The 22,527-nt window shown below is 40.5% G+C and overlaps 1 protein-coding gene across 1 annotated transcript in view; it reads left to right on the forward strand.

The window, feature by feature from the left end:
* tenm3 (teneurin transmembrane protein 3) overlaps nucleotides 1-22,527 on the forward strand; it is a 121,933-nt gene that overhangs the window by 49,968 nt on the left and 49,438 nt on the right. The window contains exons 4-9 of the mRNA XM_022759888.1: nucleotides 5,373-5,611; nucleotides 12,709-12,834; nucleotides 14,660-14,874; nucleotides 19,579-19,789; nucleotides 20,907-21,008; nucleotides 21,980-22,174. Coding sequence (XP_022615609.1) covers nucleotides 5,373-5,611; nucleotides 12,709-12,834; nucleotides 14,660-14,874; nucleotides 19,579-19,789; nucleotides 20,907-21,008; nucleotides 21,980-22,174 — 1,088 coding nt within the window. The remainder of the gene's footprint in view (nucleotides 1-5,372; nucleotides 5,612-12,708; nucleotides 12,835-14,659; nucleotides 14,875-19,578; nucleotides 19,790-20,906; nucleotides 21,009-21,979; nucleotides 22,175-22,527) is intronic.

Genomic DNA, 22,527 nt, shown 5'->3' on the forward strand with positions numbered 1-22,527 from the left:
CTATAAGCTCTATAAGTGCTCCACGGGATACGATACAGGTAGGTGTCTGGTCTTACATATGTATGTCCTTTGGCGCCCACTTCAGCACTTTTTTTTTTTTTTTTTTTTTTTCACTCAGTGAGGTTCAGCTAGCACAGCCGTTATGACATTTGAGAATGAGTCTCTTGAAGGCCTGCCCAGCCACACGTTGCAGTTATAAATGTACTGTCAATCCTCATTGGATTCATGTGTCAAGGGAGTCCTTTGGTGAAATGAAATTATGTCTCAGCTCTAAAATCATCATGTGGTACAGTGTCCCACAGACAGTACATTTTCCTGATGGAAAATGTGTTAGAATTGTTCTCGGGGGCAAAAAAGAATAGCAGAGGTAATCCAAGTAGGATTTGGTCTGTGTGTGTGTGTGTGTGTGTGTGTGTGTGTGTGTGTGTGTGTGTGTGTGTGTGTGTGTGTGAGAGGTGTGTGTGTGTGTGTGTGTGTGTGTGTGTGTGTGAGTGTGAGTGTGAGTGTGTGAGAGGTGTGTGTGTGTGGGGGGAGTTGTTTGTGCGGGATGTGCATGTAAATCATGAGTCAGACAGTCATGCTTCCCATCAGAGGAGGAAAATTGAACTTTTTTTTTGTGCACCAGCCGCAGTTTCAGGATCGCACCAGGACTGATTAGTCATGTGTAAGGCGCCAGCCAACTAGCCTTTTGGAAAAGAAAGGAGCTTCCAGTGATGGCTGGTTACCTGCCAAAGTGGATGGTGGTGTAGACAAAGTGGTAATCCTCAAGACGTGTTTTTTTTTCTCTTTCTCATGTGTTTTCCTTTTTGTTTATTTTGCCAACATCTTTCATGCCAGGCACACATTTCTGTGATGATTCCAGAGTCCTGTAATATTTTTCTCTTATTTTAGACTACTGTATAAACTGTTGCTGCTGCTGCTGCTGCTGCTGCTGGCAACATGAAGTGCATCTGTTCCAGATGATTTTTGCCAGCGAATGAAAACGCTTTCATGAACAGAGTATAGATAGTGAAGAGTAATTCATATAAAAAAATACATCACACGTTTAACCTGCGGCAACTAAAATACACCAGCATTCAGCTTGTAGTGGAACATGTCCTCACCTGAACTGTCCCTCAAGATTTCGCTCCTGTCTCAGGCCTAGAGTTAGACTCCATAGCCGCATCTTAAACGTGTTTACATAACGGCTGAGCTCTTCTTATGCCAAACCCCAATCAAATCCGTTAAATATAATCGATTCCACGTGCAAATATTCTAAGCACTCGGAGGGAGTGACTCAAGATGGCACCATGCTGATCATTGTGGGCAGGACGGCACGAATAAGAGCGTCGGTGCCGAAATACCATCACACAAGTACCGATCTAGCTGTACCAGAATAGCACCTGCTAACAGGCCCCCTGTCGTGAGGGCAGGTGGTGATCTGGGGGAGAGCGACGGCGATGGCAGCGAGTGTGAAAACCAGCCACTGTGATGCCACACAACATCTGTAGTCTTTTTTTTTTTTCTTTCTTTTTTCAGACCGTGGATTAAAGCGGTCTGATTATTCCAGCTCTCACCTTGAAATGCTAATGCTAACACAGAACAGCAGCTAATAGGCAGATTACGTATTCTGAGGGCTGCGATTTGCATTGTTTCTAGTGTGCTCCCTTGCCCCTCCAGCTGGAGCTTAGCCGTAGACAAATCCACCCACTCACTGTTTAGTCTTTTGTCCTCTGTGAGGATGTTTTCAAATGTCATCCTGATGACAAGCAATGTTGTGAGAGCAGAGGAGACCGGGCTGGCTGCTGCTTTTGTGTTACGGGCTTCTCAATGGGACAGACAGGCGTGCACACAAACACACTGCGATCACACTGACACGTAGCCATTCATTTGCTCGCTTTCGTCTCACACTCTCTTGATTGTCTCTTCTTCTCCCTTTCTCTCTCTCCCCCTCTCTCTCTGTCTCTCTCTCTCTGTCTCTCTCTCTCTCTCTCTCTGTCTCTCTCTCTCTGTCTCTCTCTCTCCCTCTCTCTCACAGCATACATTGCTATCACTAGGGCTGGCTGGATTAGCATAGTAATGTGCCTTGTTGCATCACACTGGCTGTAATCAATTACAGCCGGTCATCCAATGTGTATAGCCGCAGACATTTACACTGGTCTGCTGTTTGTTAATCATGTCCAACAGCATTTCATCTTTAGACCCCTTCAGTCTGCTCTTTAGAGGAAAAAAAAAAAGGGTGGAGAGGAGGGGGCGACATGAAAAACATCAGCACCAGAATTACTTTAAAGCCGAGCAATAAATGTCCAGTGTAGGAATTTGTGTCTGACGCTGGTACACACAGGTTCTGACTTTTAGTTTCACTTGAGATTTGTACAAAGCAGACTGGATAGAAATGACTGGAATATAACTGACTATCTTGCTTTGAACCACCCATTGCGTGCCATATGTTTCCAGTAATTATATGTGCATTCGGATTGTTTAATCAGCTACATCGTACCAAGAAACACTCTTCTATGATTCGTTTATGTATGTAAATATTTATTGATATATTTTTTCCTTGATTTTTTTTTTTTTTTTTCTTTCTTTTTTTAACGTTATGTTGCTGTTTATGTTATTTTCAGTACTACTAAGTTTTCTGTTGCACTGCAGTTCTACACATGTGCCTTTATGTGTTTTTAGTTCAGGCGTCTTTGACTTGGAGGCCTATGAGAGCGTTATGCAGTCATGTCTTTGCATAAATTAGAGTACAGGTATATTTGAGACATTTATTTACTGGCAAAACTGCCTCCAGATCATCTCCGCAACTCGCAATAGCTATTCACCTTCCTCAAATAGAGTGCAAACCCCTCCCGACGCACGCATACACAAACACACACGTCCTCGTCCCTTCCTGTCTGCCTCATCAGATTGCATCCACTTACACTTAACTCCCCAGATAGTAGTGTCTATTTGCCTGTGTGTCTGACTACACGTCTGCCGCCTCCAACGTTGTGCACGTTTTGACCTCAATTCATACCCAACTGCATATTACAGAGTCTGCCGCAGCTACAGTACAGATTGTTCCAGATTGAGAAATCTGAACTTCTTCAGGTTGCAGACGCCCGGAACATTGTCATTCCAGCGGTGACACACCGTAACCTTTAAATGGAGTCCCTGTCTGTCCATGACAGCATGTGTCAATCGGGGCATCAAGGAGCCAGACGATCCAAATCTGACATTTGTTCTTTTAGTCAAGAATTGATCAGAGGGGGTTTTAGCTCTAAGATATCCTCTCAGGAGATGGAAGGAGCTGAAATATCAGCGGCGGGACTGAAATCCGAGCAATGACCCCCTTTGACATCTGTTGAAACTGTATTCAGCTAATACATGATTACCTTCACTTACCAAAAATTTTGTTTGAATGAAAGAATATCATAGGTTGGTGAAACTGTTTTTAGGTCCATTCACAGCTTTCCTGAAGCTTGTTGACCCACCGCTCCAACCACATAACCAGGGAACTGCATGGATTTTCAGTCCTTGACTGCTCAGCTTTAGATTATGTTCTTATTACACTAATTAGCCGTTCTCAGGCTCTTTTAGTAGAGATTCACAGTCGGGATTAAAAAAGCCTTTACAAAACTTACATGGAGACTTCACAGATGCCGTACAAATAATTGATGAGCCAACACTGCATTATCAGTTTATTGGTATATTTAAATTAGCAGTTACCATAGCAACCCACTCCCCCTGAGATCTACAGAACATATAAAACATAACTTGTTTAAAACGTTGTGTGAGAGTTGTTACAGAAACTGGGGGATGCCAGAGCAGGAGGGGAGGACTGTGCTTTCTCTGGTCCTTCCTCTCTCAAAAAAAAAAAAAGGTTTTCATGATCTTGTGCACCTATCGTGACATTTAATTGTATTTCCACTCTTACTCAAGTATTTGCTGCTTTGAGAGTCTGTTTTTTATTCCTGGATTACTTTGTAAATGTTTGTTTTATTGTGTTAGTGGTTGACCTCACCTCTTTATAAACCTCACCCAGTTTATAAAGCATTTTTAACTTTTATTTTGTTAACAGCAGATCACTGGGGCGTAAACCTGGACTGGCAAGTGAATTTGTAGCACTTGACTGACTTTATTTACCCTCGATTGAAGTGCTCTTCAGCAAGACATTCAACCCTGAACTGCTCCAGTTATAAAGATATGACAGTGTCAGCACTGGGGAGATACTCTTGGGTATAATTTGTATGTGTAACAGTGAGTGTGAAGGAGAATGTTCATGCAGAGCAACCATGAGCTGAGTAATACAGCTTAGGTTATACAATTAGTTTGCTCTATTCTTTTTTATTAGTGTTAATAATTAGCACACACCTTATTTTATGGCCAAAGCATTCCTGATTAAGAATTTAATTTAGCTTTAATTTAATTTAGAGTTATCCATCATCTGAAAAAGAAAAAAAGTCAAATACACACACATACACACACACACACACCCACACATACAGAAAGAGTACTTAACGGTAATCTACAATATAGTTTTATTATTTATAATAATTTTATTTTTTATCAAAAATGTACAAAGTGTCAGCAATGACATTCTACAGTTCTAGATTGAAAGAGCATTTGCAATGCATGGTCAGTCTGTCCAATTTCCCTGGCCGTCCCCATAAGCCTGGAGGCATTTGGGTATTAATCTCTAAGTAGTGGCAAGAGTGGCAACAAGGCTTAATTCATTTACTTAAGAGCTTTTCACGTGGGGTTTAAAAGTTAATAGGACGATCACTCCATAGTGCATTTGATTAAACCCTCTTAATTACCCCAGGTATAATGGGCTATTAGCAAAGGCCCAGTTGTAAAAGGGCAAGTGGGAGATGATTGTTTTTATGAGGTACTTTTTGTTAACCTTTTCCAATGTCAGGATTACACTGGATATTAGAATATAACCCAGTGTCTCTTGCAGTCTAATACACACAGGAGTTACACGATCATATGGTTTGTCACTGTGAACTTTTTCTGTATTAAACCGGACCCCGATCTTTCACTAACTTTAACCAGGTGCTGTGAGTCACTACAATTGCACATTATGCTGCAAGATCAGATGTTTTGGGGAGAAAAAAACATTTTCTGGGAACACTTTACTGATAAATTCATTCAACTCATTCAACATATTTGTGATTTATCAAATATTGAAATTACCAAAATTTCCTCATTAGGTTGATAGAAATTGTAATCTGCTCTCAATTTCCTGTTGCAGATAAGTTGTACAGAAATGTAATTTCTAGGAGACAGGGCTGCTTTGGCAGTTTCAGAGATCAGACATCTGACAGATGCTGTTTTCAACCATCACTCTTTTTATAGCCATTTGTTTAATACGCTGTTCTCCTATCTCTTTTTTTCCCCCTCTGCAGGCACTTTCTTTTTAAAACGGGCACAGGAACGACACCTTTCTTTGGCGCAGCAGCCCCTGGTTACACCATGGCAACGGGGACGGTTTACTCCACACCGGCACGCCCTCTGCCCAGAAACAGCCTGTCCAGAGGGGCTTTCAAGTTCAAGAAGTCACCTAAACACTGCTCCTGGAAGTGCACCGCCCTGATCGCTGTTGGCATAGCCGTGGTGCTGTCCATCATTCTCTGCTACTGCATAGGTAAGGCTGGCTTTTAGACTATGCAAGCTTTTGGAATGTGGTTTTCACTGATTTATCTTTTCTCAAATCACCAACACAGCCATGTAACAAGATAAGGCGCATGAGAATTTATTAAGATTATCACTTTAATGAGAATTACACAACCTAGTTTTGTGTCTTTTAAACACACACATCTCCAGAGTCAGACTTACTGTGTAGTAGGTGACAAATAATTGGGATGTGAGACTTGGGGGCAGCTGTGACTCAAAAGCGGGTTGTTCACTAATCAGGTGGTGTGGTCCTCCGGTCCTCATGTCGAAGTGTCTTTGGGCAATATACCTAACCCCAAATTGTGTGACAGCTGTTTCATCAGTGTATAAGTGTGTGTATGGGTGTGATGCATGACTGACTATGTGAATGTGGCTAGTTTTGTAAAGCATTTTGACTGGTCAATAAGACTAGAAAAGTGCAGTTCATTTAGCATTTTACTTGACTGCTTGAGTCTGGACTTACCTGAGACTTAACCTTACCTGAGACTCAAAAGCATTCAAAATGTAGGACTGGGTTATATTGTGATATTGTAATGTCCTGTGGAAAAAAAAACACAGTTTAAAACAGCCATTTATCCAGGGCAACATTCTGATGTGAAAATGTTGCATCTTGAGTTGCAACTTGCTTATGAAATCATATAACTTGACGTGGACTTGCAGAGAAGGAGTCGAGGTTTGATTTGGACCCACAGATCTGTTCATGTTTTTCTCTCAATCATTGACAGACACCAGGATTTTCCTCTCATCTCTTTGCTTTCTTGGTTTTTCATCTGTACATATGAAAACACATTTAACTCATCAGTTCAAAGCCTCACTCTTAGAAGGTTCAGTCTGTGATTGTATCTGGAAAAAGTTCAGAAGGTGAAAATCTTGTCTCACGTTACCAGATATTCTAGGCTGAACATCTGTACTGGCTGTGGGCTTAGACCAGAGCTTCCCCTCTGATTCTCTGGAGGGGCAGTTTGCAATTTGGTCTGGCATGACCAGACTTTTTTTTTTCTGGGGACATGTTATTATTGTAAGTTTGAAAGAAATCAACCACCTAGCCTGACAATATTAACTATACTTTCAGGCTTTGACATAAATATTGCCACCTAATACTTACTGTTATTGCCTAACATGGAGGTGCAGAACAAGCTGTCAGGCGAGTACATGAAAACCAGTAGTTTCTCTGCCAGAAGCAACCTATTTCTTTCAGTTTTAGTCAGAGAAAACATGACTCCATTATCTGTGGTGGCATTAGACAATCTTTAGACATGTCATTTGGTCAAACAAAACAGATGATAGACAAGCTGCCTGGAGTGAATGGAGCCAGCATACCTCTTAATCTGTATGAAGTTTGATCTCCGCCAGGAGTATTTCTATTTCACTGCCTTTTCCTTTTTGCAGAAATTGCAGATGTCCTGATATGATTCAGTAGCGTCTGTCTGACTAAGCTCCCAGTCAGATATGCAGACATGGCCCCGGTACAGTTTCCAACAAGGCATTCCTTTCTGTTTCCCTTTGACAGCGGCTGTGCATCATCCCCGCACTTCTGATCACAGTTCACAGTACGACAGCCAATTCACGTCCTTGGGGGCTCCTGTTAAAACACAGACAGCGAGGTTCAAATGGCCAGCACAGATGGCAACGTCAAAATGAAACACAAGTTGAGGAGCTGAACTCGTAACAAAGGAAACCGTCCCAAGCACTTGAACTTTAAAGAAGACCTTGGTCCACACCGCCTTTGTTGTACTTGAACCAAAACTTGCTCATTCTGTCAAACAGGAAATGCTTTTATCTCAGCCAGGAAGATAAACTAATGCTCATCCTCTCCCTGCCTCCTCCTTTGGGCATTATTTCCTATGAGAGAGCTTTCGAACATTTTTTACAGCGTGTGTCAAAGCTGACTTCTTGCTAACCTTTAGAATCTTGACCACAGCAATAAACCCGTTACAGATTCATCTCTCCTTATGCCCTCCCTTGTCATCCAAGCCCTTAATCTTTACACTGAACCTTTCTCCCTGAGCGGATATATAAGTATTCATGCAGCTTGGAGGCAGGGGAAATGTGACACAGTTGTATAAGGAGAAATATGGCGTTGTTGGGAAGATCCTATAACCAGTGTTTTATTGCTGAATAGAGAGGGGAGTGCTCTCTTGGAGGAGAGGTCATAAATGGGCTGTATCACTATCAATATTCACAATCCCTTTATTGACTTAACTGTTTTTGTTGCTTGTTGTCGTTCATGATCTCATATCATAAAATTAGTATGGATATATACATACATTTTATAACTTAACTGCTCCTCTGTGTGTAGGAATCAGTTGCTATTTTTATTTGTGCTTCTGCTCATGACAGATATGCTCGGTTTACACAGAGAAAACAAGCAGAAACAAGTCATTTGTTCAGCTGTTGTCACTACAGTTCTAGCAGATTGGATTCATTTACAACATTTTCATCCCAACAATCACCAACTTGTTTAATTGTAGACCTGTCGGATGTTTGGGAATTGTATTTTTGGCCTGATTCCAGAATGCGCCCCGGTGCTTAAGCTCTCTCTCTCTCTTGCTGTGTATATATGTGTGTGTGTGTGTGTGTGTGTGTGTGAGTGAGAGAGTTTAACAGATGCAGCCCTCTGCCACTTGCCTCAGGAGTGTATTTCAACCACCTCCTCTCTCTTTCATTCGCCGCCAATTTACCTGCCAGGTGCAATGACTCAAGGAGCTACAACGCGCACTCATACTTTAATACTTTCCTACTGTCAGCTCGCATAATCCCATTAGTACCAAGACAAACTCAAAGACAAATACAGGCAGACCAGTACCAAAATGGTATTGTGCTTGAAGTTTACTGTACCATATAACTCCATTTTTGTTTTGTTCTGTAGCAGCTCAGGGTAAGATGAATATACCTCCTGATATTCTATAAACAAATAGATCAGATAAAATGTTTTTTTTTTTTTGTTTTTTTTTTGTTTTTTCTTATCAAATAAATCTAAAGAATAGCGCACATAACACTCGCAGAACTGGACCGTGGCTGACTGACAATAGCAGCTCCTGTAATTCAAATGAGGCAAACCTGCTGAGGTGAGGCTTTCCAGCTCCACTTCTGCAAACTGCCTGATTGGAAGGATTTCAGCGATTGTTCAGATATAGGGAGGCCAATCAGGACCGAGTCCAGCTTTGATGCTCCGACTGGATGCAGAAATAGCATGTGGATTTTTGGAAATGCACTTTAAATTGAACCGGACAAACAAAAGTGAGTGTGAACAATGTCCTCAGTGAATATGTCTGATCAAAAATATTTCTAAGTAGAAGATGACAGACTCTCTTTGTCTGACATTTGCCTTCAAAAATGTCAGACAGATATAAGGAATGTTTTAATTAAAAATGTGGTTTAAACGAAGCATGAATCACCTGTTTTTCTGTAAAAGTGCATTTCACAGATTTCTAATTTAGGATGAAATAAATTTCCCTGAGACTTTTTATCAAAAACTAAATAAATATCAGGCAATCAGTCAATTTTGGGTTATTGATGTGTTTTTCAGTGAAGGCTTGTTGATTAAAGTGATTGCAATGAACTGTTGACATGGTGGGCATGGTGATGTAAAAATGGCCCTACCAGTTACCAGAGAAGAGTAGATGATACAGGTGGCTCCACTCAGCAATGATGAGTGTTTGTTTTTTTGTTTTTTTTTTTGGGGGGGGGGGTTCCTTCACCCAACTAAAGGACAAGATGAGCAAACCCTGTCTTGGTCAATCTTATGGTACAGATGCTGTTACTCCATTTGATACAGATACCATCCCACAGAACAGAAACATTTTAGCCGTGCTCTGATCTGTGCGGCTTATTTCCAGGAGTCCCCCGGGGAAGTTTCTGGAGAGATGTGCAGGCAGGTTCCAGCATAAAACAATGTTTATCTCAATAATTTTAAAGCTGTAGAGCTCCAAGTTGTTTTTGGCACACCGGGACTCCAGATGGGCCACCTCTCTCACTGTTAAATGGACTAATTATTCTTGGTGACGGTGGTCATCAGAATAGTGTCATCTGCATATTTTAACAAGAAACCTTTTTTTTTTTTTTCACTTTCTACCCATTTATGTTTTCAAGTTAGTTAGCTTAGCCGAATAATTCTTATTTTTACTATAAAGAAGAGGTGCAAATTTCATCTGTACCATAATTAGCACAGTGTTTTCCAGGTTAACAACACCACCAAAAATGATGTGAACAAGATGGGGGAATTTGCTCAGGCAGAAGTATTCATGCCTCTGTACACTAGATACCACATGGATGTCAGATCTCAAACTAACATGTTGTGAACTTACAAATTCAACCTCCAATTCATCGTCAGTGGTGATGCCCACCGGGGCAGATTTTGACATCAGAGTTTGGAGGCCAACGTTTTCAGCAACTTGCCTAAGAAGAGAATTGCTCATGGCCCATAAATATTAATTTGAACTGGCCTAGGCTGCAGGAATAACTTATGCAAATTTATAAATGGAGGGCTATTCACCTCAAAGAAGTTTGTTGATGAGCCGCTGTACCAAGAACAGTGAAGAGGGGATGGCTCTCTGTGGTTGTGTGGTGTTTCAGATTTACAAGAGCCCACTGCTGTGGCCTGGAAAGTTGGGAAAGTCAGGAGTGACCAATATTAAGCTGAGGGGAGTCTCTGACCTTATCATCTTAAATTAACTAGTCTACAAAAAAGCAGTTTTTTAGACAAGGACGCTTTCTCTTTTTTCTTTCTTTTTTTGGCTTTTGGTTCAGAGTGAAATATCTGGAAAATCAGACATTCAAGGTCTCCAGAGGATAAATTCTTGTAACTTTGGTGATCCCCTGACTTTTCATCTAGTCATTGGGTTAAAGTTATAATTTAATTTGTATGACTATATGTGTGAACACTAATTAGTAAATGTTAGCATGCTTACAGGCTAAACTAATATGGTCAACCTGGTAAATATTACTCATTTATCTCATCCATCCTTTTACCCATAACAGCGTGCGTGAGTGTTGATAAAGCTTGGTGTCCTGTGTTCTGTTAGTCAGCTTAGAGACAGATTTCTCTTTCAGCATTAAAAAGGTTCATTTTCTAAAATACTTAATGCTAATTTTCAAAATACAGGTTTTGTCATATGAAAGATTATGCTACATTTTATTTTTTAAGTAATACTTTAACCTGCTTTCAATTTTATGCTGTCAATCGTTTTGCAAGAGTAGGTGTCACTTCTTTTTTTTTTTTGTTTTTCTTCTTCTTTTTTTTCCGTGGAGAGGATGTTTCACTTCGGGTTCATGCTCGATGTCCTCAGTTTATCCTCTCAATTTAGGCTCCAGCTCAGCACACGGTGTTTTTTCAGGACTCTCACTCAGTTAAAAGCCATCGACATGTTAGTCTAAGAACTGGAGGTATTTACCACAAGGTGCTGTTTGAAAAAGTTGGTACTTACAAAGTAGGACTTTTGCAGTTTAACGAGGCCAAGGAGAATATACAGTGTGCTTCAGTGTTAGAAGGCAAAAGAAAATATTATAGATAATCTGATCTGAAGGTCTGATTCTGGGCCAATTACATTAAACTGCATAGTTTTGTCTGTGTCTGTTTGTGTTGCCAGTACATTAGTAGATCTGTACTGAGAATTATCTGTATCTGGTGAAGATTCAGAAGAGTTTTTTATTTTTTTTGACCACGCTGTCAATAACAACAGGAAAACCCATTGATGCAGAAAATACACGAAAGAAAAAAGAGACAAAGGTGCACAGATCTTGCTGGTTTTCACATTTAAAGGCTCTGTTAGATGAGTCCGTTCAGGGTGTTTAGAAAAGACAGACTTGTCAAAAATATTGATGGATCAGTCAGCATTCATTTCTGCTGCTGGGGATGTTGCTGGTTTTTGCTTCACCAGGAAAGAAAATTGATTCTGATGCTGAGGGTGATGCTGGATGAACTTACCGGGTAGCCAACCATTGTCACTCAATGTTACACCTGCGTTATTTAATTGGAATTCAAGGTTATGGAGCACCTGTTCATCCGATCTACCAAGGATAGTGCTGTCACTAAACTGATGCCAAATATCTTCATCCACAGGCTTTAAACAAAACACAAGCCTTATTTCTTAACAAAGTACCTACTGATGCACTGTCCATGCTAGTTTTCCATCTTTCTTTTGGCCTCCTTCACATTTAATATTCTCCACGGCTCCACATACACCTCTCAAGTTATTTGCTGCAGTCGATATCCATCTTCCCAGTGAGCAACGGGTGTTAGAGAAAAGTTTCTCCCGCAGATCAAATGGTCGGAAATCAAGATGCTTCCTCAGCATGTTCCCTGGCTGGCGACTTTGAAGGAGATTGGCCCTCTCGCTGCGTTCACAGAAGCACCTCAGTTTCCCAAAACAACAAGAACACAGTTTGATTGGATCCAATACTGTGACAATAAAGCAGGTTTGCTGAATGAAAGCTGCACACAGTTTAGTTATGTAAGAGAACTAGAGGAGTGTTGCAGCATCCTACCCTCTCACTTCCCCCCCCCCGCTGCGACTGTCTGTCTCAATACACTGCCTTACACTTTCTTAAAAGTCTCTCACTTTCTGTCTCTTTCTCGCTTACTTTTCCACACACATGTAGCTGTGTATCTGTGTCCTTCCTGCTTTGTATTAGACTTGGAGAGTTTAAGGCTTTTTCGGCGCATCCTCTGCTTGTCTGAAGTGAAAGCTTTGTGTCAAAATAGAAATTCTGCCTGCTGCTCTCTTTGATACAGTTGCTGTTTGTGCGGCGCGTTAATGAACAGCACTCCCCAAGGAAACATGCTAGAGCAACAGGGTTCCTAAGTATTGATTGAAGTGACTTTGGCTGGCCTCTATCAGTGCTGTGTTTACGCAAAAGCCACCCATGGCAGAGTAGCTGCAAAAAAAGCTAAATGTGAAGTGAAATGTTGGAAGTTTAAACAGTTTTTTTTCTTCTGCATTGGATCCATCCATCGTGCTCTCCCACGGGTCTTTTGAGCTTAAGTGGCTTGATTGTTTTTGTGCGACTATTTGCTTATTTGTTTATCCATTTCAACAAGCCCACGCAGCTTTTTTGTGTATTTCACAGCAATGCACCTTTTCGGCCTCAATTGGCAGCTCCAAGAGTTGGACAACCAGCCGGCTTTTGAAAACGGAGGAGTTGGGAAGACAGGGCCCACTCAGTCGAGCATAGTGACAGCTCTGGCTGCTGACGGTGAGGAATTAAAAAAACTCACATCTGAATAAATCACTAGTCAAGATTAAATCAACTTTTACTGTATGAATGCTCCAGATTAATACTGTTTAGTCTTTTGTTGGCTTTCCTTCTTAGCGATATATTTTGGTCAAGGTTTTTGGCATTTCTTTTTGAGGATATATTTTGCCATCAGGGTCAAGTTCTTTTCAGAAATTAAAATAATAAACTAAACAACTTAATAGTGAAAAGTAGAGCGTAAGGATTAAATATGCAAATACTCTCAGGCTGCCAGAAAAGAAGAAAAAGAATGTATTTATGTTAATACTGCTTTTTGAAATTAAATGCTGAGATAAAACAAAACAAAAAAAGGTCAGCTGACCTTAAAAGCATCACAATACAAACTAATTAAGTCAAATAAAGGTTCAAATGACTATTATGAAAGACAAACTGCAACAGCAAACCATTTGGCCTCCTGAATGACAGAATGACGATGTTCGATGCTCAGTCAGCCTTTGGAGTTTATTGAGATCTTTCACCTTCTGAATATTAATCGACTGATTCCAGACAGCTTTGTACTGCCTAATCATAATTTTGGACCATTGTGTATTCAACAACAAGCAGCCAGGCCATCTCAGTTCACCTTTACAGCAAAAGCCACCAAATTAATCTTTAAGCACACTGCGGTATTTAGAATGCACGGCCACGAAAGCATTAATTGAGTTGAGCAGGCCAGGCAAAAGCTCAATTGTTTAAACTCGGCTAGATTTAAATCCTCATAAGTACTGCTAATTAAGATAGCATGAGGCAGGTTTTGGACTGTTTAAAGGCAATCAATAGCTGGCTATTATTCTCCCCAGAGGTAAACTTGGCTTCCAGTCTTCACTTTGACTGAAGCTAAAGCGACAGGCAATGGCCTCATTACACACACAACACCGAGGCATGTAAATAATGGAGGCCTGGCACAAACAGATACACTCACAGCTACAGTATAAACAGGCCCACACACTGAAATACCTCTTACAAGATGCAGGAGCAAAGGTTGAGTTGTTATTATGTTGCAGGACGACGCTGCACCATCCAACTAACAAGTTAAAAGTCATTGCCGCAGTAAATTAAGGAGCACAGCTGCGCTCCTTCTACAGTAGAGCTTTAGACGGCAATGACTGCAAAATGCTTTCCAGATTTTTCTTCTTAACAATAAAATCTGCTCTTGTAATAACACCTCGCAGACTACAGTTTTTCATGTGAGCATGAGTCATATTAACAGTGGCCATCCCTCCATCTCTTTGGTGCTGTAAGGACACAGTTTAAGGACATCATTCGCCAAATTGTTTTGATTTGCTGTTATTGCTCTGGCAAGGTAGCACAGTACATCTGACAGATTCCATTTAGACCTTATCTGATATGAAGCCCTGCTCTATGAGTCACCACGACCAGAGAAAAGATGGGAGATGTGGCCTGTTTGAGTCTTATAAAAAGCCAATTATATCTGGTCATTTTTTTTCGGTGAGCAGTGCATCATGGACCACAGGGAACCATTACTTTTAATCCTGTCTTGCTTGGCCACTGCTCATTTGGAAAAAATATGACTATCTTATTGTTAGGTCCCTGCTTGACTAAAGGAATAAGATTACACTGAAAAGAAAAAGATAGAATGCAGCATTTACTGATATCCAAAGATCAAAGACTTGCACAAAAACCAAGATTGTATTTCAGATGTAAGTGTGAAGGTGCCATGAAAGGCTCTGTGATGACTGATTTGCACCATATCACCTGAACTGTGTTGTTCTGGTTCTGTTAACACCTTACATAATCTGGATGGGGCTGTGTTTCTGTCTTCTAGGGAGGACTAGTGTGCTCCATCAGGAGAACAACTCAATCGATACCGGACAAGTCGACGTAGGGAAGAGGGTGGGTCAGAGCGTCCCACCTGGTGTGTTCTGGCGTTCTCAACTAAGCATGGACCAACCACGCTTCCTCAAGTTCAATATCTCGGTACAGAAGAACGCACTGATTGGAGTCTATGGACGAAAGGGTCTTGCGCCATCTCACACGCAGGTAAAGACTTTTTAAAAATCTTTTTAAAACTGGTTAATCTCTGTGAGATTAAAGACACTATGACATGGACACACGATGGCTCTTTAAAGTGCGACAGGTTTTTCAGCTACAGCCTTACCTGGTCTGGTATGACCAGTAGCTCATGGTGGTAGCTAATGTTAACTAAAATTAGCAGGTGTGTGTGTGTGTGTGTGTGTGTGTGTGTGTGTGTACACACATATATATATAGCTAAGCTGCTTTTAAGACCTTTCTCTACTTGTGCTACTGTTTAACGCTATGTTACATTTCAGTGGTTTTATCACCAAAGTAAAAACACATATTTTAAGAGATAATGGAAAATTCATTGTCTCAGTTGTTTAGAGAAGTTACATGGTCTTGCTTTTATGGTAACCTCATCCAGCACTAGAGAGTATAAAATCTAACATAAAATCTAACCGATAAAAGCATTCATTATTTTTATGTTAATTCCACCCACCCTCTCCTATGAAATTTAACAGCTTTTGTCTTAAGATACTTTTCCACATGGGTGTGCAATGATTTCTACCTGCATTATGTCTTGCCCAACAAACTTTTTAAACAGGAATTACATTGTATTACGGAGGTAAATATGGTGTCAATAAACATGCATTGTTTATGTATTTCTTTGGTTACCTGGGGATGCTAAAAAGCAGTAAACACAACATTGACATATTTATCACCTTATGAAGATGTGCTGGTGGTGGTGTCATGTTTAAGTACAATATTGACTTTTCTTTTTAGCTCCGTTTTGGTTTCCACCAACTCCTGAGTGAAATATCTGTCTCTTTAGCTTCTAAATCCGACCATGTTATCACTAACAACAGGAAAACACACTGATGTAGAAAATATGCAAAACAAACCAAAAAAAAGTGCAGAAGTGGAAATGAACCTGGTGAGAGCAATGAGACCGAACCAAAAGAGTAAAGCTGCAGGCTGTGAAACCAAAACCTAAGAGAGGGTGAAGCGCTCCGTAGATTCGAGGGGAACTGAAGAGTTAATGATAATTCTCTGTGGGTTCATCACTGCATCACTACTTTCATCACTAGCTTCACATTAAACATAGCCATGTGACCAACTGTTGACATATGAAATTGATTGTAGCAGCTTGAAGCATGAGAAGAGGCCATTTTCACTGTGTCCTAAAGAGGCTTGTTTCTAAGCAGAATCAAAGCTGTACAATAAAGTAAAAAACAAAAATAGTCCTGATGATTCCTGACATGTATGCATTGGAACTGGGCACTAGTTTAGTTTCAGTTTTCTCCCCTCAGCTTCAATTTGCCTGTGTGTGGGCACGTACGTCTTTTCCATCCCACTAAATGTCTGCCATTTGCAAATTGAAGTGTTTCCAAAATGTCTGATGTGTCACTTGAATGACATTTCTGGGGATCCGAATGTCCGATGTCTGGTGATGGTGATGGAAGCACTCAGACAATGGCTATTTTCCACCACACTTGACTGCAAAAGCTCTTAGCTTCACCTTCTTGACATTCTCTCTTTGTAAAGATGGGCTTCACTCAAGTGTAGACGGTTAGGGCCACTCTTTGATGGAAGAAAGTCCGATGCAAGTGACAACAAGTGAGTTGGATTGCACTTTCAAGGTGAAAAAAGGAAGCCCAACAAAATCAAAGACCAAAGGGTACTAATTAACAAGACACTACTTTTATGTCTTCAGCAATTGTTGCACAGACACTCAAGCTTGTCAATGCTGGACACCCTTTCCATTGTGGCCACCTCTAAATTACATTCTGTTCAGGTACTGGGGGCACAAATCAATGCATTTACTTAACTGAGCATGAAAGACCCCAATGAGAGATATTGACTGTTCGTCTTATTCACAGCTTGGAAGACAAGACAACAGCCTTTCCACCTTTCTCAAATATAGACTTCCTCCATCTGCTATTGAATGTCTGTCTCTGCTGATACAAACCAAACAAGTTAGAAAGCAAACTTTTGTAGTTTTTTTTTCCTCTGGAATTTGTTCTCAGTTGTTATCAAGTATCAGACTAAGTTCATTCAATCTAACTGAAGAATTTACAGGCTCTGAGTGTTCCTCCTCCGTCCATGGGGCATCCGATGGTTTCTCTATGCTTGGTCTCCTGCCTGTTATTCAACGGTATTGTTGGATTGAGATGAGTTAGGGGATGGGGGCTTTCACACCAGCTAATCGAGATGTATGCACTTGGCCAAGAGGTTCAGGGCTTGTGGGACGAACTGTTTTATTACTTCCCCCTCAAGCCGGCAACACAAAGAAGTCAACTTCCGCCAGGTTAATATCCCTCCCCTGCCCCCTGCTCGACTCAAAGGGGTTTAAATCACCGTGTTGACTTTACCTTCCCCTCGCTTAATGCTCTCTTTCCTGTTGTTTGCAAGTCAACTGAAAGATTGCTTGGGTCCACATTTGTCACATTCCAAAGAACAAAATCCTATTTTAATGTATTTTTGTCTAGTTCTTTCAACAATTTTATAATCCACTGGGTTTCTCTGAGGCTGGATGTTGTACACATGCTGATTTAGAGCTACATTAATTGATATAGCGCCACTAGGGGACAAAAGAACTGACATATGACCCAGCTTATAACTGTTAAACCAGTTACCAGCATCCATTTTGAGTTGATATATGCAAGTCCAATATTTCTGTAGCACTGGTTTGGTGTCCAGCCACTTGTGGCTCTTTACTGGCTAGAAGGTACCAGCTAGTTGTTAACTTTGTCTGTCTGCTGTCTGGTGCTGGGTGGACAGGTAGCATGCAGTGGGTTTATAAGAGTTTTGTTTTGTTTTTTTTTATGCTGAAAACAGCTGCTACTGCCAGAAATTATGTAGATGAGAGTTGTGATACTTAATGTGTGAGCCATAAAACCAAAACAATCAGCTACATATTTGGGATAAAATTTTGGATTTAGGTAAAAATTCAAACAGAGTTGTTTGATTCAGTTTCAATATAAAAAATATGTTGAATAAGACGGCTTTTAAAAATAACATGAAATTTCTCTTGGTAGTTTTATGATTTATTTACTTGGCTAGTTATTTTCTATTTGATTTGGGCAAAACTATATATTAAAAAAAAAAAATTTACATGTATTTTTTCCCATATTTTATTTTGAGAGAGAACAAAAATATACCTTTTGCCTTTTCCCCATTTCTCTCTCTGCACTTTTTATTACTGGAAACATGTTTAGAGCTGTTCTTACCATGAGAACACCCTGTCAACTGCAGTGTATATATATCCTCCTGAAGTAGGAAACTTTCTATTGTAGAGGAACATTACAGTCACTTTTAACTGCTGCTTTTTTTTAAAAAAAAAAAAAAAAGAAAAAGGTATTTCCTAAATTGACATGAAATGCTACTTATTTAAAAACTCAATAGTCCAAAATTTAAATGAAGTCACATCTCAACTGTGTGTCAATCAAAAATCAATGCCTAAACAGTTCATCAAAGCGCTCTGCAAACAGCCTCATTGCTGGATTTAAATCCAGACTCTTTTGAAAAGCCAGCTACGGTGCCAATCTTTATGCACCACACTCCTAAGCAGCTCACAGACTCGTTTCAGTCTTCACTATAGGCTCAGTACAACTGTGGAGCTAACAACTGCTTTAGCCAGAGGATCTGTCAGCATCTGCTGTGCTCCTCTGCAGCATATAGCCTGTTTGGGGGGTTGTTGGTATGTGTTACACTGTCTTCTGCACTGCTCTGTACCCTACAGCCTCAGTCAAAATGAGGTTCAGGTGTTGAGCAGGTGCAGAGAGAGCAGATGCACCGCTTTACTTGTTTCTCTTGGCAGGAATGAGTCGTTACTCCTTGTTTACCCCTTTAATCAATGTTTGTTTTGAAAAATATATTTAGAAGGACTGTTATGCTGCATTCCCAGCATATTTTAAAAAGAACACCAGCCTGACATGCAGTATATAGTTTGTTTTGTATGTAATGTTTATGCACTGTGTATGTGGACCTTACCAACAAGTGCATATTTGCTTTGAATCAGTTATAGACTTTGTATTTTCATTTCGGTTTACTTGATTTTACCAGGATCCACTCAGTATGTGTTTTTCATGGAAAACATATCAATTGAAAACAAATAATTAAACAATTAAAACACACCAAACATAAGTAACAGTTTTAACAGATGGTCCATCAAGTGTACCATTGATTTATTAAATTAGTACTGTAGATGTGACTGAAGAAGTTTTTTTACTTTGTTTATCTCTATATTTGTATTCTTTGCAGATAGACCAACACTGAATTCTAAGTATTTGCATCTGCAGAGTACACTATCAGGGTTAATTTATCAGATCATGATAAACACATTGCCAGAGGCCCTTAAGTGCACTCCCATCAGAGTTAACAATATATTTTTGGAAAACTTTTGAGCATTTGCCCCAGAGCCATATCAGCTCTATCAGTATACAAACAACTCTCCAAACAACATCTATCAACTCCAAATAACTGTCACCGAAAAATCAACACTTATTATACTCGAATATTTGCCGTGTACACAAACCTGCTTCTTGAATTACAACTTTGAAGAGTTCCTTTCAGACTGTTTGGAAATCACAAGAGAAGCTGCATACAAAGCATCCAGTAGAGGAAAATATAAACTTTTTGAACTCTTTCGCCTGATTTAATTACACTGACGTTAAAATAACAGTCATCTACATCTGCTGGAATCTGCTCTTGGTGTTGTTTTGCAGTATGACTTTGTGGAGCTATTGGATGGCAGCCGGCTTATCGCTAAAGAGCATCGGACTCCGAGCGAACCTGAGACAAGGTCCCGCCTGGATCATCCGGTTGCCGTCCACCAAGCCGGATTCATCCAGTACCTGGACTCAGGGGTGTGGCACCTGGCGTTTTATAATGACGGACGGAGCGTGGAGGCAGTGTCCTACAACACCATTATACAGGGTACGAGGTCACACATCTGCTGCGATGGCTGATGAGTGTGATTGGGGTGATGTGTAATGACATGTTTGGACAACTTTAATTTCCTTAAACAGCTGCGCCTGAACAAACAAACAGGAAGGTTGGTGGAAATTTTTTGGCTGCCAGACAAACAAGCTGAGCTTTTCAAACTTTGAGCCTCCGAGGAGGCAGATCTAGGTTTTCATTGGAGGGTAGTGCATTATTGTGCTCAACACTATAATACAAGACCATACACAGCATTGATCCTTCCTGCCTAACAACCTCTTCAGTGTTCTGAAGTCTGTGAAATTTCCTTCTGGGTTTTGAGGTAGGAGAAACACTAAGGTTGAGTTAACGTTTTTCTTTTTCTATTTCCTTTGGGGAGTTCCATTGATCCGGCCCTACAAATATGAAGGTATCGATGTGTGAGGTCAAAATTGCTTGGGTCCAACATTGGCTCAGAGAACATCCAATACAAGCCCGAGTAATAACAAAAAAGTTTGCCCTCTTAATGCCGATCAAAATGAGGGCCCCAGTCTTTTGGGGGTGCCCTTTATGAGCAATGGTCTGTTGAATGAACACAAGATCTGTCTGTAGGATATGTCAGATTAACTTCAACTCAGAGAGGATTTGAGCTGTAAACACTCAGGAGATTGCATGGCTTGTGTGGGCATGATCAGTCATTCAAGGGGTTTGAGGGTGGGGAGTGGGTGGGACGGGAGAGGAGACGAGAGGAAAGGAAATGTGTCAAGGAAATTGAATTATTTGGTCTAATTTAAAATGCCTGTGTGGCTTTTACTTAACATGGCTTAGATGGGAAGAGTCAGGCAGCAGCATACATGTTATGGAGGCTTAGACCTTAGTGGGACATGGACAAATAGCTGTAAATGTATGCCATGCCTGATACGAGTGCTGCAGATAAGGGATCCTTAGAAAGTCTAGATTCATGCAGAGAGGGGGAAAAAAAAAAAAGAGAGAAGTTGGTATCTTGGTTGTCTGCCAGTATTTCTCAAACTGTACAGTCGTCAAATGTTCTATTAAGGAGGAATTTCAGATTTGCTGTAATATGACAATCTGATGGGTTATTAATAGTTGGACTTGCACACTACTGTACCCACAGACTCTGTCATGGAGTGCACACACAACTGTTACGGGAACGGAGAGTGTGTGGCGGGATCGTGTCACTGCTTCCCAGGATTCATAGGGCCATACTGTTCCAGAGGTAATTATTAAGCTCATACATTACTTTTATTCTGTTCATTCAGTATATGATTTATAATATCAGACGACTCAAATTTTGAAAATACTTTTTACTTTAACTTTTTTTCCTCCCTTAATCTTTAGTGGTGTGACGATCATGTTGGTTTTATATGCCCATGTTTTTAGATTTTTGCTGCTCCCCAACACAATGACATTGAGTGGAATTTTGTAAATCGTCCTCGAAGCATTGAAGAAGATAAAGAATAAAGTTATAAAACTTCCTCCAAACACTATCTGGTAGAGCTAGGCCAGTAAATTGTCTGGACTGTATATATCAGCCAATATTACCTAATTACGAATGAATTGGTACTGATAGATATACTGATAGGTCTCAGGGCAGTCCGAATATTGGCAGGTTTTATTGTTATTAGATTTTTGTAGCTCTCTGTCAATATCTGTATCATCCTTTAAAACCCAGTATCAGTCAGACACTACTTCTCACAATTTACCTAGCTGTTTTTTTTTTTTCTTTCTTTTTTCTTTTTTTTTTTGTTGAGACTACTTTTAAATAAAAAAAAAAGTCTCTATGACAACTGTTGAAACTTTGTTCAAGGTAAAAGGGTCATTGCTTTTAAATGCATTGAGGAATAAAAATTAAACTCTTTTCAGAAAGTCCTCATCTCCATTATATTGGAGTTGGGAGATTGTCTGGACAAACTGAACCCCAGCTGTCTGCATAGTTAGATACTATAAGAGATAACTTGAGTGAAAAGACCTTTTAAAAAGAATCCATAGATGGCAGGTGAGAGAGTGGTATCAAATCAATCTTCATATCTAACTCTTGGCAAGAAAGCAAATAAGCATATCTAACAAGTGTTGAATTATTCCTTTAAAAATGGACCATAGTTGCATTATTTCCAACATAAAGTTCTTTATTAAAAAGGTATTTAATTAGGTAGGTTGAACTTCATTAAACTTGTTGTCTTTCCTCAGCCGCCTGTCCAGTCCTGTGCAGCGGTAACGGCCAGTACACCAGGGGGCGCTGCCAGTGCTACAGTGGCTGGAAGGGCACCGAGTGTGACGTTCCTGCCTCCCAGTGTATCGACCCTCAGTGCGGGGGACACGGACACTGTGTGGCGGGCAACTGTGTGTGCAACTCTGGCCACAAAGGGACCAACTGTGAGCAAGGTAAAGAGAAAAGAAGAAGCTTCTTTCCGTGGGATTTGAAGCAGTTAGATGCAACATACTCCTGTGTGGAGCTCAGGGGGAATCGACACAGTCCATTGGCGAAACAATTGGCGTTTTCAACTCCACCAAGCAGATAATGCCTTGGATGTTGTTATTGATACCATGTGTAAATTAACTCCCTCTTAGTGTTTAGACCACATTAGGGTACAAACTGGAACAGATTGTGCAGCGCCCGTTGATACAGTCACCTATTGGAATACTCCACAGTTGAAGACACCTGTTAAAATCGATCCGTCAATGGCATCTGTTCCTTGGTTTATTGAGAGAGAGCTGCTGCTGCTGCTGCTGCTGCT

This window comes from Seriola dumerili, unplaced genomic scaffold (genome assembly GCF_002260705.1).
Source record: "Seriola dumerili isolate Sdu_G_001 unplaced genomic scaffold, Sdu_1.0 BDQW01000331.1, whole genome shotgun sequence".
In the NCBI taxonomy this organism is placed as follows: domain Eukaryota; kingdom Metazoa; phylum Chordata; class Actinopteri; order Carangiformes; family Carangidae; genus Seriola; species Seriola dumerili.